The sequence below is a fragment of the Pongo abelii genome, chromosome 23 (genome assembly GCF_028885655.2).
Source record: "Pongo abelii isolate AG06213 chromosome 23, NHGRI_mPonAbe1-v2.0_pri, whole genome shotgun sequence".
Lineage (NCBI taxonomy): Eukaryota > Metazoa > Chordata > Mammalia > Primates > Hominidae > Pongo > Pongo abelii.
Window position 1 is genome coordinate 49,727,511 of NC_085929.1, and position 15,228 is coordinate 49,742,738.

The 15,228-nt window shown below is 59.6% G+C and overlaps 1 protein-coding gene across 2 annotated transcripts in view; it reads right to left on the reverse strand.

Moving 5' to 3' along the window:
* SCUBE1 (signal peptide, CUB domain and EGF like domain containing 1) overlaps positions 1-15,228 on the reverse strand; it is a 151,712-nt gene that overhangs the window by 45,770 nt on the left and 90,714 nt on the right. For both annotated transcript variants that reach the window (XM_054543755.2, XM_024239891.3), the window contains one exon: positions 2,149-2,265. In XM_054543755.2, coding sequence (XP_054399730.1) covers positions 2,149-2,265 — 117 coding nt within the window. The remainder of the gene's footprint in view (positions 1-2,148; positions 2,266-15,228) is intronic.

Consider the following 15,228-nt stretch of genomic DNA (forward strand, 5'->3'; position numbering starts at 1 on the left):
TGCCTGATAAATGCCTCTTCCCCTCAGCCCTCCGCGGCCTCCCCCAACCTCCTGCCATACTGAACTTCTCTATCCCACACCAAGCAGCCTGTAATATTCAATTATCTTAGTGATTTTAAAAATGAAACCCTGTCTTCCGCACTCAGTAGAGGGCCCCTACAGGCAGGAGCCGTGTCTTTTATTCATCCTGTCTCACTGGAACCCGCATACAATAGGAGCCCAGAAAACATACCTGTTCCGTGAGCGAGTGAGATGATCTCTGACCTTGGCCAGTGGGAGCCAGGGCCCTAAGAGCTCTGAGTGCAGCCACAGGCCCAGGGCTGGGCGTCCATGGAGGAGGTTTGGCCAAAGGGCCGAGTGGGGCAGCCTGGTGAAAGCGCCCTGACCGTTTGAAGAGCAAAGGAAATGTGGTTGCGTGGGGGGCTTGGGGGGTTGCCTTGGAGCTGTGGACATCACTCCTGAGCGCCACCCTACCCCCAGAGCCAGAACCAGAGCGGGAGGAAACGAGTGTCCCTTGGGCTACCGAGGGATGGTTAGGGGCAGCAGTGGGAGCCCCAATCCCAGTAGCCCCCTCTTGGGCCACATGCCTGCCCTGCAGCAGGCCCCTTTCTGGCCCAGACAGGGTGGCTCCTGGCCTCCAGACCCCATTCCAGCAGCCCCAGCCTTGCCCGAGGAATTAAGCTCTGCCTGCCCCTCTGGCCCTCCGAAGGCAAATGCTGGCAGGCTGTGCTATCGCTGGGCTGTGAAGATGCCCAGATCTGCGCAGACCTTGGGCTTCCTCGGCCAGTCACTCCTGGCACTGAGTCATGTGGCGAGGACTCAGATGCCACCCACCTGCCCACTTGCCTGCCAGGAACGCACCAAGGCTATTAACAGGCTGAGCGGCGGCCACAGAAGGGCTTTATTTTCAAATAGACAGGCGGAAGCACTGTTATTTCTGTCAATAATCACTCGGTTCTTCCCAGCAAGTTGGCAAGGAAGAAGTCATACACTGTACAAAAATACATTTAATTTTACAGGCTTAAAAAAAGTCCACCTCAAGCTATTTTAAGTCACCCTAACCTCCACTTTCAATATTTTCCCCGACGGGACTTTGGAAGTTCCAGTTCCTCTCCCCTCCACGCCCTGCTCTCTGGGCTCTCCCTTCCTGGCAAAGTGTGGGGGTACTGCCCAGCGCTGGGGTGGGGGCGTTTGGAGGGTGGTCTGGAGCGATGCTGGGGGCACTGAGCGCTGCCCCTCACCCTTCTGCACAGAGGGCTCCGGCACTCAGGCCTAACACCCTGCCCCAGGGCCCACAGCTTCTTGGGGCTCCGTCTGTCCTTTGGGGGTAGCTGGACCTCCTCATCTGCAGGGCTGTCTCGAGAGCCCACCCAGCTCTCCTCTCCCAGCTCCCTGGGCTTCCTGTTGCCTGAGGGTCCCCTCGACCCAGGAGGTACTCAGTAAGTCTTTGTGGGGTGACTCAGGGGACAAGTGGGAGGATACACCTCTGCCTTCCCTCACTGCCGGCCACCAGCAGCCCAGCCCTGTCCCTCCTTCCTTGAACCACTGTCACTCTCAGGTCTTCCTGACTCCTCATTTTCCGATGGCAAGCTGAAGTCCTGAGTACTTATCTTTTCAGATGGGATCCCCCTAGCCTCGCCCCCCCCGGTAGTGACACACTGTCCTTATTTTTCCTGGCATGAGTAGACCTGTGTGTCCCAGATGGCCGTACACCACACTGTCCCCACCAGCTCTGCAAGACCCACTGCAACCAAAGGTCAAGGGGTTCGGAAACGTGCCACATTCTACGCGCCTTGGGAAGCCACACTATCACTGAGGGCCCAGGAAGTCCCACAGTAGAGATGCTGGCTTAACTGTTTAACCCAGTGTGCAGCCAAATTCTCTGACATCAGTGCCTTTTTGGCCCAGGAACCTGCCGATGTGCCGTGGGACCTGTGTTCTCTCGAACTCTGCTGGGGACCCTGCTGCTGGCCAGCCCTCCCTCTTCCTAGCCTCTCCAACAGCAAAGCAAATGATTGCCACGTGTCCTTTCCCACAGCCACACGTGGCCCCCGTTCAGCCCAGCCCTGGGACCGGCTATGCGAGCACACGGAGGCTCTTGGCCAGGCCAGGACAGGCAGGAGCACCCACACAGCTCCACATGCTGACCTTTGCATGTCTTCCCATCCGGCTGCAGTGTGAATCCAACGGGGCAGCTGCATCGCACGCCAGTGGCTGTGTCCTTGCACGTCCGGTCACAGCCTCCGTTATTGACTGCACACGTCTCTGGGGAGGGAAAGAGACAGAGACCTCAGACTCCTTGGACAGAAGCCACTGGCTTTCCCCTTCGGTGGAAAGATCTTCTATGAGACAGGAGATCTGGGTTCAAGCTCTGGCTCTGATATACTCTCTGGCTGTGGGACTCTAGGGAAGCTGTGCTGCCTCTTTGAGCCTCAAGCTCCCCATCTGTGAAATGGGGGAATGACACCATTCCTGTGGGGTTGCATGTGGTGAGGGATGAGTACACTGTCTGCAAACTGCACAGGGCTGTGCTTATACAGAGGCTGCTGCCAACAGGGTCAAAACTACTATCTGGGGCCAGACTGGCCTGGCTGTATTTAACTGCCCGAGGCTGGTTTCCTAAAACTTTGACCTGCCTGGACTCAGACTCCAAGTCCAGGCTAGAGGTTACTTGGAGGTGACTGGAGCCCCCAAATGCATCTCAGTATGGACTGGCTTGTGGCCCTGGCCAGGGAGCCGAGGGGTAGGTTCCAAGGGCTCGCACACCATCCATCACCTTGATGAGGCTTTCAGCCCAACATCTGTTCTCACTGAGTGATACACCAAAGGCATCTGGTTTTTGTCCACTTGAAGCTTGTCTAGTGCTTTTTTTTTTTTCTCCAAAATTCAAAGGGGCTAGAGTGGCTCAGGGCATAACCGAGGTCATTGAAGCCGTCATGCCGTGAGTGATCCCCCTCAGGCCTGGAGGAGGGGCTGGCAGAGCTGGCACACCAGGATGCTGGGGGCTGGTCCAGCCCTTGGGTCTCTGCCACCTGGGTTTCTTCCTGAGCATCTGGCAGGCTTTTATCTTGTGGAAACTGTGGCTGCATGGGCGTCCCTCTTTGCCTTGCTAAGAGGCGGAAAGCCAATGGGCGCCCATCTCTTACAAACTGGATCCCCCTGCCTGCCTTCGCCTTGGCATCACCTGGACTCCTGGCCCTGGTGTGCCTTCTCCGTCAAGAGTCTCCCTAATGGGTTTACTCTGTTCCTGTGCTGTGGGGTCTGCATTTCTGCAGGCTGGGGGGAATCAATGAATATATACCCTCAGCTGTCAGGACTCCCTGATGCTAATTAAATGAAATGCATGGTGCCTTTCCTTTGAACTTCACCTTGTAGGGGTGTGCAGGGGGAGAGGGAAACCTCATGTTCCCCTCTGTGTGTGTGTGCGAGTGTGCATCTGAGATTCTGCAGGGCTGCAGTGGTGGGCGTCCTCCTCATGGTCATGGCTGAGCCCTCACCGCCGTAGGATGAGCTGCGGCTGCCAGTGGAAGGTGGGTGGTCTTGACCCTGACACTCTTCCTGGCTCGTCCTCTGTGTGTCTCCTCAAATCCTGGACCTCAGCTGGGCATGGGTGGTTTCTATGAACCAGTCTTTTGCCCTCCCACCTCCTGCCACGGCAGTGTGCTGGTCCCAGGGCTTGGAGGCCTCCCTCCTATTCATCCTTCAAGGCTTGGCTCAGAGCCCACCTCCGCAAGGAGCCTCCCTGATACCCCAGACACGGAGGGAAGGTGTCATCCTCCCTTAGGCTCATGCAGGTGGTATGACTGGCACTTGGCCGGCTTATGCCCTCTGGGCCATCTACTGGGACAGTGGAGGTGGGCAGGCCAGGGAATGAGTGCTGGCTGTCACTCACGGAGCCACCCAGGCAGCCACACCTTGGGGCTGCACCTCCACACTCACACCTGTAAATAAGGACGAGCCTTCTCTTCCAGGGCGGAGGTTAGGGTCAAATCAACCCGCTTACAAGCGCCTGGCTTGTTAGTTTCCTCCCTGGGCTGACAACCAGAGAGGGAACTCCTGCCTCCCACGCCCAATCCAGGAGCCAATGGGCTCCCCTTCTGCCTCCCACCCCCGAATCCAGGAGCCAATGGGCTCCCTTCCTGCCTCCCACCCCCGAATCCAGGAGCCAATGGGCCCCCCTCCTGCCCTCTCAGTTTTTCCTGTGAGAGAGCCCCTCTGGAGAGGCGGGCAGAGAATGTGCCTGTTTTCCAGGTGGAGGTAATTAAGGCTCAGGCCTTGGAGAGGTGGGGGAGCGTGGCAGGGTGCAGAGGGTGGGGGAGACAGGCGCCGAAAACTCAGGGCTGAGGGCACTGGGTCTCTGCGGAGGGGGAGGTGAGGTGTGGTGCAGGCGCTAGGGGCAGTGACCCTGAGAAACGGACCCGGCCAAACAGACTCCAAGAATCCTGGAGGCTCTTCTCTTCCCTGAAATCCCTAATGGGACTTGGAAGCTCCACCTGAAAGGTCACCCGCTCTCTGGACGAGGCAGCTTGAGTTCCCGAGTTGCCTCAGTCTATGGCTGGTATGTAAACATCAGGCTTTGAACAAGGGGCTCTTAGTCCCTTAGGGCCTGTTCTTGGGTGCTGACCACCCCGCTCCACAGCAGGGGCCACGTGGTCACCAAGGCCGGGCCCTGCTCCACCTCCCACTCTCATGTTCCCAGCCTCCTGGCTCCTGTGCCCTTCTCTTCCCTGAAGAGGATCCGGTACCGAGCATCAGGAACTCGGCCCAAGGCTGTGCAGCCTCAATGGCAGAGCTGGAGGGGACCTGCTCCATCGGAGTCTAACCCCCTTGGCTCCTTGCGGACAGTGACCCACCTGGCAGCTCCAGGGCCCTACCACCAAGCATGTGCCACTGGACTCTTCATCATCCTCCTCTAGCAGCTCCTCCTCCAGTGCTCCCTGTCTGCAGGAATGCTATCCCTACCTGCCCCAAGCCGAAGACGAGGAACCCCCGCCTCTCTCCCTGGGACCCAGGGCCTGGGCCTGCTGCTTCCCCAGCACTTCCCAGCTCTAGCCCCTGCTCTTACTGTGGCCAGACCACTGCTGTCCTCCTGTGACTGTCACTGCCTCCCATGGTCCCTCCTCCAGACCACTGCCTCATCCTGGGCAGCCAGAGAAACGTGCCCATGTCAGGCTCACGTAAGAGCGCTGGGAGCCAGCAGTCCCCGGGACGTTCTCTGCCAGGCCCTGTGCAGGCAGGGAGGGTCAAGTGGAGGGAGCAGTCTGGCCTTGGGCCCACCCTCACCTCTTTCCGCTTCGGGGCCTGGGGCAGGCTGCAGCCTCTTGCCTGGGCCTCCATCCCTCCTCTACAGCACAGGGATGGCCATTTCTGCGGTGCCCACCTCAGCCATATTGTGAGGTTTTTAGAGGTTCACTATAAATGCAAGATGGGTAGAGGGAGCAACAATGAAACTGACCTAGGTCCTTTGGGCTGAAGTGAGGGCTGGGGACTGAAGTCTACAATGACAGGACAGGAGGGCCTGGTGGGGCCGAGCGCCGCGTCCCTGGGAGTCTCCAAGCAGAGGCTCCGGTGCTGCTGCTGAGGAGGCCCCTGCCTTCCATGGCAACTAGCCTGGCCATCGCTCCAGCTCCCCCATCTCTGAGAGCCTCAAAAAACAGCCTCACTTCTCCTGTTCCTCAGGACCAGAGGCCACCCAGACCTGGTATTAGGCCACGGCTGTCTCAGAGACTAAGAAAGCAGGCCAGGCCGCCTTTACCACGGGGCCCCTCCAAATACAAGCGGCAAACGGGGCCCGGAGGCTGTGACAGTGGCATCTCTGCCCGGTGGGGAGGTTGGGCGTGGGCTCTGGGCCTTCCTCCTCCTCACCCATGGGCCTTCTCTGGGTCCCATCTCGGCCTCTGCCGCCTCCCAGGGGCTGACATTATGGCCTCATGAGGAATCTCCCCCACCCCGAAACACACTTGTGGAGGGCGGCTCAGGCGCCTGGGACTGGGAAGCGGAGGAGGACGCAGCGCAGCCTCCAGGAGCTTTGTCCAGGAGCTACAGAGCTCTTGTCTAGAGGCTTTCTCTCTCCACCTGGAGAGATCACGGAACAATACAGCCCTTTGTAGTGGACAAGGCACCTGTCATCCATGAACCTCAGCAGGCCTCACAGCAGCCCCACGGGGCACACAGAAGTGCCAAAGCAGACAGGCCCTGGAGGCATGGAGAAGTTACATTGCCTGTCCAGGCAGGAATGGCTACATCATTTGTGGAACCCAGTGCAAAATAAAAATGGAATGGCCTTGTTCAAAAATTGCTAAGAATTTCAAGACAAGAGACAGAACACGAAACCAATCGTGGGCCCTTCTAAGGGCGGGGTCCTGGGCCACCGCACATGCCGCACACCCTAGAAGCTGGCCGTGTTCAGGTCACACAGCTATTGGGAGGAGCCAGTATTTGAACCCTGGGTTGCAACACTCCAAGCTGATGAGTAAGCCGGACAAGGCCAGAGAATCAGGGCTTTGATGGGATCCTCACCGTGAGGTCTGCACCCCCTGGTGCCCCGGCTTCCTCCTCCAGCTGGTGGGGAGAGCGCTCACCCTGTAGGGCCAGGGTGGCCAAGGAGGAGGGAAGCCAGGCACAGGGCTGGCTGGGGCTCGAAAGCGTGTGGGGAAAATCTCAGACAAGTTAAAAGGTCTGGCCTTTGGTCTCTCTCTGGGGAGCTCCTGCTTTGGGCCAGGCCCTGCAGGGGAGGCCGGGCGCTCCACTGGACCCTGCATGCAGCCTGCCAGTGCTCTGACAGAGGGAAGCAGGGGCGAGGACAGAAGGATGCCTGGGAACAGCTGCAGCCGCTGCTGAGCTTTGGGTTGGCACTGCCTGCTTACGCTGCCCCGGGTCCGGGACAAGGTCCTTAAAGGACAGTCTCAGTCACCGTGTGGTGGGCAGAAGGGACAGGCGCTATGGAGGCAGAATGACAGGGTTCCACATGCCGGCTGTGAGACCACGGGCAAGTCCCTTGGCTTCTCAAAGTCAGCTTCTGGATGTGTAGCATGGAGATGATCATATTTACCACACAGTTCTTGCAAGGCCCAGGCAGAACAGTGGATGCGACCGTGCTTTGGAAGCCGCTCTGCGATTGGGTCCACACTCTCACTGTTGGTGCTATTCTTGGAAGCTCTGCCTATGGAGACTCAGCACCCACAGGCAGTTGCTATCTCATTCAATGATTGTTATCTGAACTTCTCTGCCCTGCTAGGATGCGCCTTGGACACAGCCCCTGGTCTTCACAGGCGGGTCAATTTCACGGTGCTAGGTGGCCGGGAGAGGGGAGCTACAGAGATGAATGTGACATGCCCCAGGTGTCAACAGCTTATGGAGTGGCGGGGGCACGAAATAAGGCCCAGACCTTGCCTTTCTCTCCTGGGTCTGCGCCTTCCTCTCACACTGCCCACCTCCCAGCCCATGCCCCGCCACACCCTAGCACAGTTCCTCAGGGTTCTACAGGGCGTCCCCCTTGGCCTTGAATAACCAACTCTTCAGGACACAGCAGGCCCCACCTGCCTCCCCAAAAGCTGTCCCGAGCCTTGCCCTGGGATTCTGCTCCATAGGGCAGCACTGTCTGTGTGTGCGGAGGCCTCTCCCACTGACCACACGCTCTTCAGGCAGGGCAGCGTCAAGGTGACCAGCACAGTGGAGGTGCCTAATGAGTTGTGCTCAATGAGTAGATTAATGAGCAGGGACTCTGGAGGCCCCACGAGAAACAGAACCAAGCCAGGGGACTGGGACCCTACCCTCTGTTGGATCTGGAAGGGAGAGTGAGCTGGGACATGAGGTGGGCAGGACTGAAGGGCGAACGTGCCCCTGGTGGAGGAGGCAGTGCGGTGCTGCGCTGTGCAGGGCACAAGGGTGCTCTGTGGTGCACAATGGGAGGTGGGCGTGGGTGCCAGGCTCAGTACCAGCACACGGGGGGACTGTGGGCAAAGGACCCTCCCCTCTCTAGGCCCTGGGTTTCCCGCCTGTGTTGTGCCTGAACATCGCTCTGACAGAGGGAAGCAGGGGCGAGGACAGAAGGATGCCTGGGAACAGCCGCAGCCACTGCTGGCCTTTGGGTTGGCACTGCCTGCTTATGCTGCCCCAGGTCTGGGACAAGGTCCTTAAAGGACAGTCTCAGTCACCGTGTGGTGGACAGAAGGGACAGGCTTTTCACCAGGGCAGAGGCTCTGATCCGGTGGGTCTGGTGTGGGCCCAGCGTCCCACAAAGGCCCTGCCATCCCTTCCTCCACCCTGCCCCTCAGTGGCCTACTCTGATGATGGGGGCAGCCCGGGGTCCTCGCCAGAACCTGCTGATCCCTCAATCAGGGCTGGCCCACCTGCCCTTCTGTCCCTAGAATCAACCGAAGCTGCGGTGAAGAGGGATTGGCCGGCCCTTCCGGCAGATCTGGGGACCTCTGACCTCTGACCATCTTCCCACAGCTGGCTGCTGAACCCTCCATGGCTCCCATCGCTTTGGGATAAAAGCCACGCCATGCTCCCTGGCAAGCCCCTGATGCAGTGGCCCTGGTCTCCCTGGCTGGCCTGTCTCCCAAGGGGCCCTCTGAACTCTGGGGAGGCCCTGTGGCCCGTCAGTAGTGTTGTGCAGCAGGCTTACGGCCAGCGCTGTGCTGGGCACCACGAATGTGGCCTCCCTGGCGCCTCTGACAGTCAGCAGGGGGTGGTGGAGGGGACTTGACCCCCTCAGCAGAGGGCCACGCCTGGTCCTGACCACGCCTCCCCGCCTGCCTCTACCTCCGCTGGGCAAATGGTCATCCTGAGACCTGTCTGCTGAGGGGGTGGCGGCTGGGTCTGCCCCAGGGCTGCCTGGGGACACGCTGGTGACAGCGCATGCAGGTGGTGGCGCAGGTGGGGTGGGGCTCAGTGTGGCTGGATGCAGGGCGACTGCGGAGGCCAGGGCTGCAGCCCTGACAAGGAAGCAGCTCTCAAGGAGAACGTGGGACAGGAGGCCCCGGCAGGCTCCTCCAGAGCCAGCACTGCTTGCGTCTAAGGCTGCGGGGCTCCAACGCCCGTGATCCCCAAGGGCCACCCAGGCCTCTGAGGCAGCCCGGGGTCTCCTGGACTCTGCCTTTTTAGCACACAGCCCCATGACTCTGAGGCCCATTTTGGCCCTCTGTTGACTTTAGCCCGCCCGGCCCTGCTGAAATAAAAGGCCCACACGCCTGCACCATCCTCAGGGCCTCTGTCTACCTGAGAACCGCGCTGCTTGGGGAACAATTTGCGAGGCAAATTATTGTCAGTGGCACTGTCTTCCAAGGCAGCAGATGGGGCCCCAATTCCAGGATGCGCTAGGAGTGTGGCAAGCCACCTTCTCTCGTGACTAGTGGGTGGGTGGGGGTTCCTACACCTGCTCAGAAAGCAGAAGCCACTGGGATGGAGGGACGGTGCCCTGCAGGACTGTGGTGTGGGGGCTGCAGGGAGGCCTGAGGGCTGGTGGCACCAGGTATATAGAAGATGCCCACCCAGAAGCAAGACAAGCCGACCTCAGGAGAGGTCTCCTCACTTGGTTTGAGGGGTCCCGAGTGCCCCATGGAGGACAGGGAGGTTTCGTATTAAAGCAGGTGGCAGGAGCAGGGCCTCCAGCGGCCAGTCTCCCCCTGCCCTGCCTCCTTCACGTCCTGCCTGTACCCTGGATCCTCAGCGAAGGGTGCTTAGGGCAGACAAGGGGGCTCCCCTGTGGGTGGGATCCCTGGGGCCCACCCACAAGAGGCATCACAGCTGTGCCCCAGGAGGCTTGGGGGATTGAGATGTGGCAAGGGGAAGGAGCTGGTGAGGGCATGAAGCTGGGAAGCAGCTGGGCCAGTGCTCTTCCTGTGTACCAGGCGGCCCCTCCAGCTGTGTGTGCCCAGGGAGGCTTGGGGATCTGATCCACAGCAGCTCACACTCACTGAGCATGCTCATGCCAGGCCCTGTGCAAAGCCTGGGGAGGCAGAGCTATCACCTGCCTGCCCCTGGAGGGGGAGGGGTGTGGGGTAGAGGGAACTGGACGAGCTGCTTTCACCTCTCTGAGCTTCAGTTTCCTTATCTGTAACACTAAACCTTGCAGGTTGCCAGGAACATTGAACATGTCTGGTTATACAAACAGCCCAGCCTGGAGGCTGCTCAACAGAGGGAAGCCTTGCTCCAGGTTTCTGTGGGCTGCCCGGAGATGTGGCTGAGGACAGATTAAACAACAACCTGGGGCAGAAGGAGGCAGTGCCCAGTGCCTGAGCACAAACCTCTGCTTCCAGGTGGGCCTCCAGCAGTGGTACGCTCCCCACTGCCACCCTCCCACCGTGTGACTTCGTGGGGATGGGGGTGGGGCAGGGAGTAGCTGGCACCTGGAGCCTGTGTCTATGCTCTCTCCCTGTCCCTCTCCCGAGCTTCAGCCTGGGAGCTGTGCAGGCCTCCTGGAGGGGTCCGGGTTATAGGCACCAGGCGCTATTAATCCTGCTGGGTCTCTAGGGCTCCCGTCAGCCCACCAATATGACCTGACCAAGGCCAGGCCGGCTCCGGGCTTCTTGTCTCACTGTCTGGGACTTGCCGTCAAGCTTTTGTTCCACCCTGGCATTCCAGAGTGCCCTAGTGACATGCTCATGGCTGATGATGGCGAAGAAGGAAAGGATGGAAAGTGGCTGAGCACCTGCTACGGGCCACACACAGGGCCAGGTGCAGCCTGTCTAGTGCCTCAGCTAAGCTTCTCCAGAGACTAGAAACCATCTCTGTAAATGAGAAACTGAAGCTCAGATGTGAGCTGGCCCTGGGGTGCTGGCGGAGCTAGTGACTGGGGAAGCCAGGACAGAACCCGGGTCTGACTCTAGAATCTGGCTCAGGATAACCAGAAAGGAATCACCATGTGCTTGACTGGAGTGAAGCTCCAACCACGGATTTCTCTGCTCTAAGAACAAATGCACAGTCCTTAGAGCAATGATACAGCCTGGCTGAGCAACTTGAAACTACCCACCGTCCTTGGGTCAGACCGGGAAATCTCGCCTCAGGAAGCTGGGAGCTGCTGGGAGCTGCTGGGAGCTGCCTGCTACTCCTCAGTCAAGTCAGGGCTAACCTTGGCCTGCAGCCACCACCTGGCCTGCCCTTAGCTGGATCCAGCTAGAGAGAGGCAAGTGTGGCTTGGATGGGGAGGGCCAGCAGGAGGAGCAGGCCGTCGCCCCCCAGGTAGGTGGGGTGAGAGGGAGCCAGCAGGCAGGGTGGCAGAGGGGCCCGGTCGGGCCTGTTTTTACACTTGGGCTCCTCTTGAGAATGCAGGTGAAGAGGGTGCCCTGTTCTCGGGCACCTTCTATTACAGCTCCAGTGGACATCGGTATTACCATGTCGGCCTGCAGGGCCAGGGGGGTCAGGACTGGATTAGCAAAAATGTCAGGAGGTCACAGAGGGCACTGAGGTTGCATCTTGAAGGGCTTTGGGGCTTTGGGGCCCACTTAGACCAGTGGCCAAGAAACCTAGGGGAGGATTAAGGCAGGGCTGGAGCCCATTCAGATTTGTGCCAAAGAGGGCTCTGGCCGTGGCCTCACAGCTGGTGGGGCTGGGAGACAGGGAGGCTGGGCCAGAATTCAGGGGAGAGGAAACAGGGAGGCAGTGAGATGTGGTCTTGGATGTTTAAACATTAGATGAGAGTTGAGGACCAAAAGGAGCAGATGGGGGCCAAGTGTGCCCCATCTCCATTGGGATGGAGTACAGTGGGAGGGAAGCTGGGGGGCAAGGGGTAGGGCCACCCAAGAGTGTCAGGGCTGAACACACAAGGTGGCCTTGGGTGGGCCACATCCCCTCTAGGCTTCAGCCTCCCATCTGGGCCGGGCAATGCCCTGAGCCCTCGTCTTTTCTCTACTAAGCCCTGCCTGGCACTGCGACTCCACCCACACTCCAGCCCTCGGCACAGCTGAGTCGCCATCACCTACCTCCCCCTACAAGCCCCAGCTGTGCGTGCGAGACAGTGAGGGACTCAATTGAAGGCAGGGCCCAGGACTCAACCCGGCTGGGGGCCCCAGCTGACCAGACACCAGCCATATTTGGAGCCAGTCCAGTGACTGAGGTGTAGCCTGACCACCTGATCCTTCTCTAACAGGAGCCCAGTCCCTGGAGCTCAGTGGGCAGGGAGTCCACGACTTGAGAGGGGCTTGCCCCTGCTTTCCTTCAGCCAGGCCATCTGCTGAGCACTGGGCCTGGGGAGCTGCCCCATGTCATCACTTCCCTCACCAGCACTCAGACCTGCCTGAGTCCCTTTCCACTTCCAAGCACGTCCAGGCTCCGGGGCCTGCCCTCTCTCTGAGCTGGATACCTGCCTGCCTGGGTACTGAGGCCCCATCCATCCCCCGGCACCTCCTCCAGGAAGCCTTCATTCAAGTGCTGAGCCAACTAGCCTCACCCACGTTCCTGCTCTGGGAAAGGCCCTGTGCTGTGCCCTGAGGGGGGGGCACCAAGCTGGCAAAGACCTAGCTTCTGCCCCCAGTCAGGGGGTGCTGGTGGAGGAAGGGTGAGTGGTGGGACAGGGGAGAGGAGGAAGGTCCAGTGAGGTTTGGACAAGCAAAAGGCAACCTTTGCCAGGTAGAACCACCCAAGATGGCACCTGGGTAGAGAGATGAGGGTGTGACCCCTGGAGGCAGGGAGTCCAGGAAAGGCTCAGCATGCAGGGCCAGAGGAACAGGCAGAGGGTGGCTTCCAGGAGTGGGTGAATGTGCGGGGTGGGGGTTGGGACATAGATTGGTGAAATCAGGGACACCCAAGACCCTGGAGATGGTCGCTGCAGAAGAGGAGGTGCAGGCAGGGTGGAGGGGAGCTAGGGTGGAGGGGAACTAGGGGGAGAAGCAGGAATGCATATGTCCAGATGAGAAGTGACATTGGCCATGCTGCTCAGGGTGGCTGTGTAAATGAGGCTGGGGACAGTGTGGGACACAGTGTGTGCCCCCTAAGTGTCAGCCACCATTTCCACAGCGGCCTCCACTCTCCTTGGTCTTCCCTGGCCTCCCAGTTCTGCAGCCTCTCTGCCTGCTTTTCTCAGGATGAGCAGCCCCTTACCAAGCTCTGGCCTGTGTGCTGGGCCCTTCCATCCTTTCTCTCACTTCCAGCTCCTTTGAGCCTGGCAGGGTGAAGCAGGTCATGGCCATTTGGGGGTCGGGAAACCCGGGGCTCAGAGGGGTGAGGCTGTAGCCCCATGAGCTGCAGTGGGAAAGCTCCTCCCTTCTCCCCCTGCCAGCAGGACAGTGGTCCCTGAGTGCAGTCATGCGGCGCAGAGGGCTTGGCTGGGGGTGGGCAGGACAGAGATGGCGGGATGGCTGGGGAGACAGGTCTAGGGGCAGAAGGGCGGGGAAAAGCCAGGGGAAGCCTGGGACTCCACCCGGCCCTGCCTGCTCACCTGCAGATCCGTCCCTGGCGGCTTCCCTTTCTGGTGCTTTGCACCTCAGTGCCCCAACTGCGTCACACAGCTGACGCACAGTGAGTGCTTCCTACGTGCCTGGTGCCATGCTAAGCACCTGCCACTTAGTCGCTCATTTCATCCTCAAATCGATAGGAAGTACACACTATCACAATCGCCATATTACAGCTGAGGAAACAGGCTGAGGGAAGTTAAAAAAACTCGCCTGAGAAAGCAAAGCTTCCACGGAGTGGACAGAACTGGTACCCAGGCCTCGCTCCATGACTGAAGCTTTTCCCTCTCCTCTGGACGCCTGGGGGCTCCTGCAGGTCTAGGGCCCTGTCTCCTGGGAGATGCCCAGGTAGTGTCTGCTGATCAAGGGAGTCACAGATGCTGCGACTGCTCCCAGGCTCTGTCTGGCACCGGCCTGGGGAACACTCACGAAGATGGCTGTAATGGTACGGAGGGACAGGCAAGGCTCAGGGGGTCCTGTCCCTGCTGGAACCCAAGGTCCCCTCAGGCCAGGCACTGCTTCTTGGGCAGTGTTCCTCTTTGCTCTGACCTCCGTAAGCATTGCCAAGCACCCACTCCTGGCCAGATCCAGAGACGAGGCAGAGAAGGTTGGGCCCATATCGGACAAGGTGGAGCAGTTCAGGCAGCCAGGCAGGAGCAGCCTCAGGGGTGTGGGGAGAGGAGTTCCCAGCTGCCTTTCTGTGCCCCCATGTCATCATCTCTAAAACACTCACACTGCTCTCAGGGTGGCTGTGAGGTTGAGGTAAACACGGGGCAGAGTGCAAGGCCCAGAGGGAGCTCGGGCTGAGGGTCGACTCAGATTGGGGTCCCTAGCCTGCAGCTCAGGCCCCACTGCTCTCATGGGCGTGGTGGGACCCCTGAAATGGGCTGGCTGTGAGTTCTGCTGATGTCGTGCCCACAGGAGGAACATCACAGCCAGAAATGCTACTGGGCCTGCAGAGCCGCATCCCTCAGGCCTGTTCTGCTCCTAACTTGGGGCCCTGGACTTGGGAGTCCACAGGGCTGGGACTTTGGCCCAGGCTTTACTCATTGGCTATGTGGCCTCCCTTCTCAGGGCCTCAGGGTCTTCATCTGTGAAGTGGGGACAGCTGCCTCCCAGGGCTGTGGGGGAGACTCACTGGAAAGCTGCCTGGAAAGTCCCTTGTAAACTCTAGAGGGGTTGAGCGGTACTGGTGAGGCGAGAGAGCCAGGGCAGAAGGAATGGGCTGAAGATACACCCCCAAGGCTGCCTGAGGAAGAGTGGGTGCCCACAGCTGGGGCAGCCAGCGGAGCCTCCATGAAGGGGGTGGGGTGCATCCCACACCTTCAGGACTGGTTTCAGAGGAGGCTCGTGGTCCTGGGGCTCAGCCAGTGAAAAGGGCAGGTGTGGGCTCTGCCCTAACGGAGGGTCCCTTCAGCCCAAGTAGAACTATCTGTTTTAGGCAGAATAATGCCCCCTTAAAATGCCCACATCCTAATCCCCAGAAACTGTGACCCTACCTGGCAGAAGGGATTCTGCAGATCTGCTGAAGGACCATGAGACGGGAAATTATCCTGGATTATCTGGAGGGGCCCAACGTGATCACAGGGGTCCTTGAGAGTAACCGAGGGAGGCGGCAGAGATGGGTCAGAAACAGAGCTGTGTGGACTGGGGCGGGTCAGGCTGCTGGCTCTGAAGGTGGAGAAGGGACCGCGGGACAAGCAATGTGGGCAGCTCTAGAAGCTGGAAAGGCAAGGAAGGGGATGCGCCCCTGGGGCCTCCAGAAGGAAACAACCCTGCCGACATCTTGAATTTAGCCCAGTGAGCCCCAGGTCAAATTTCTGACCTACAGAAGATA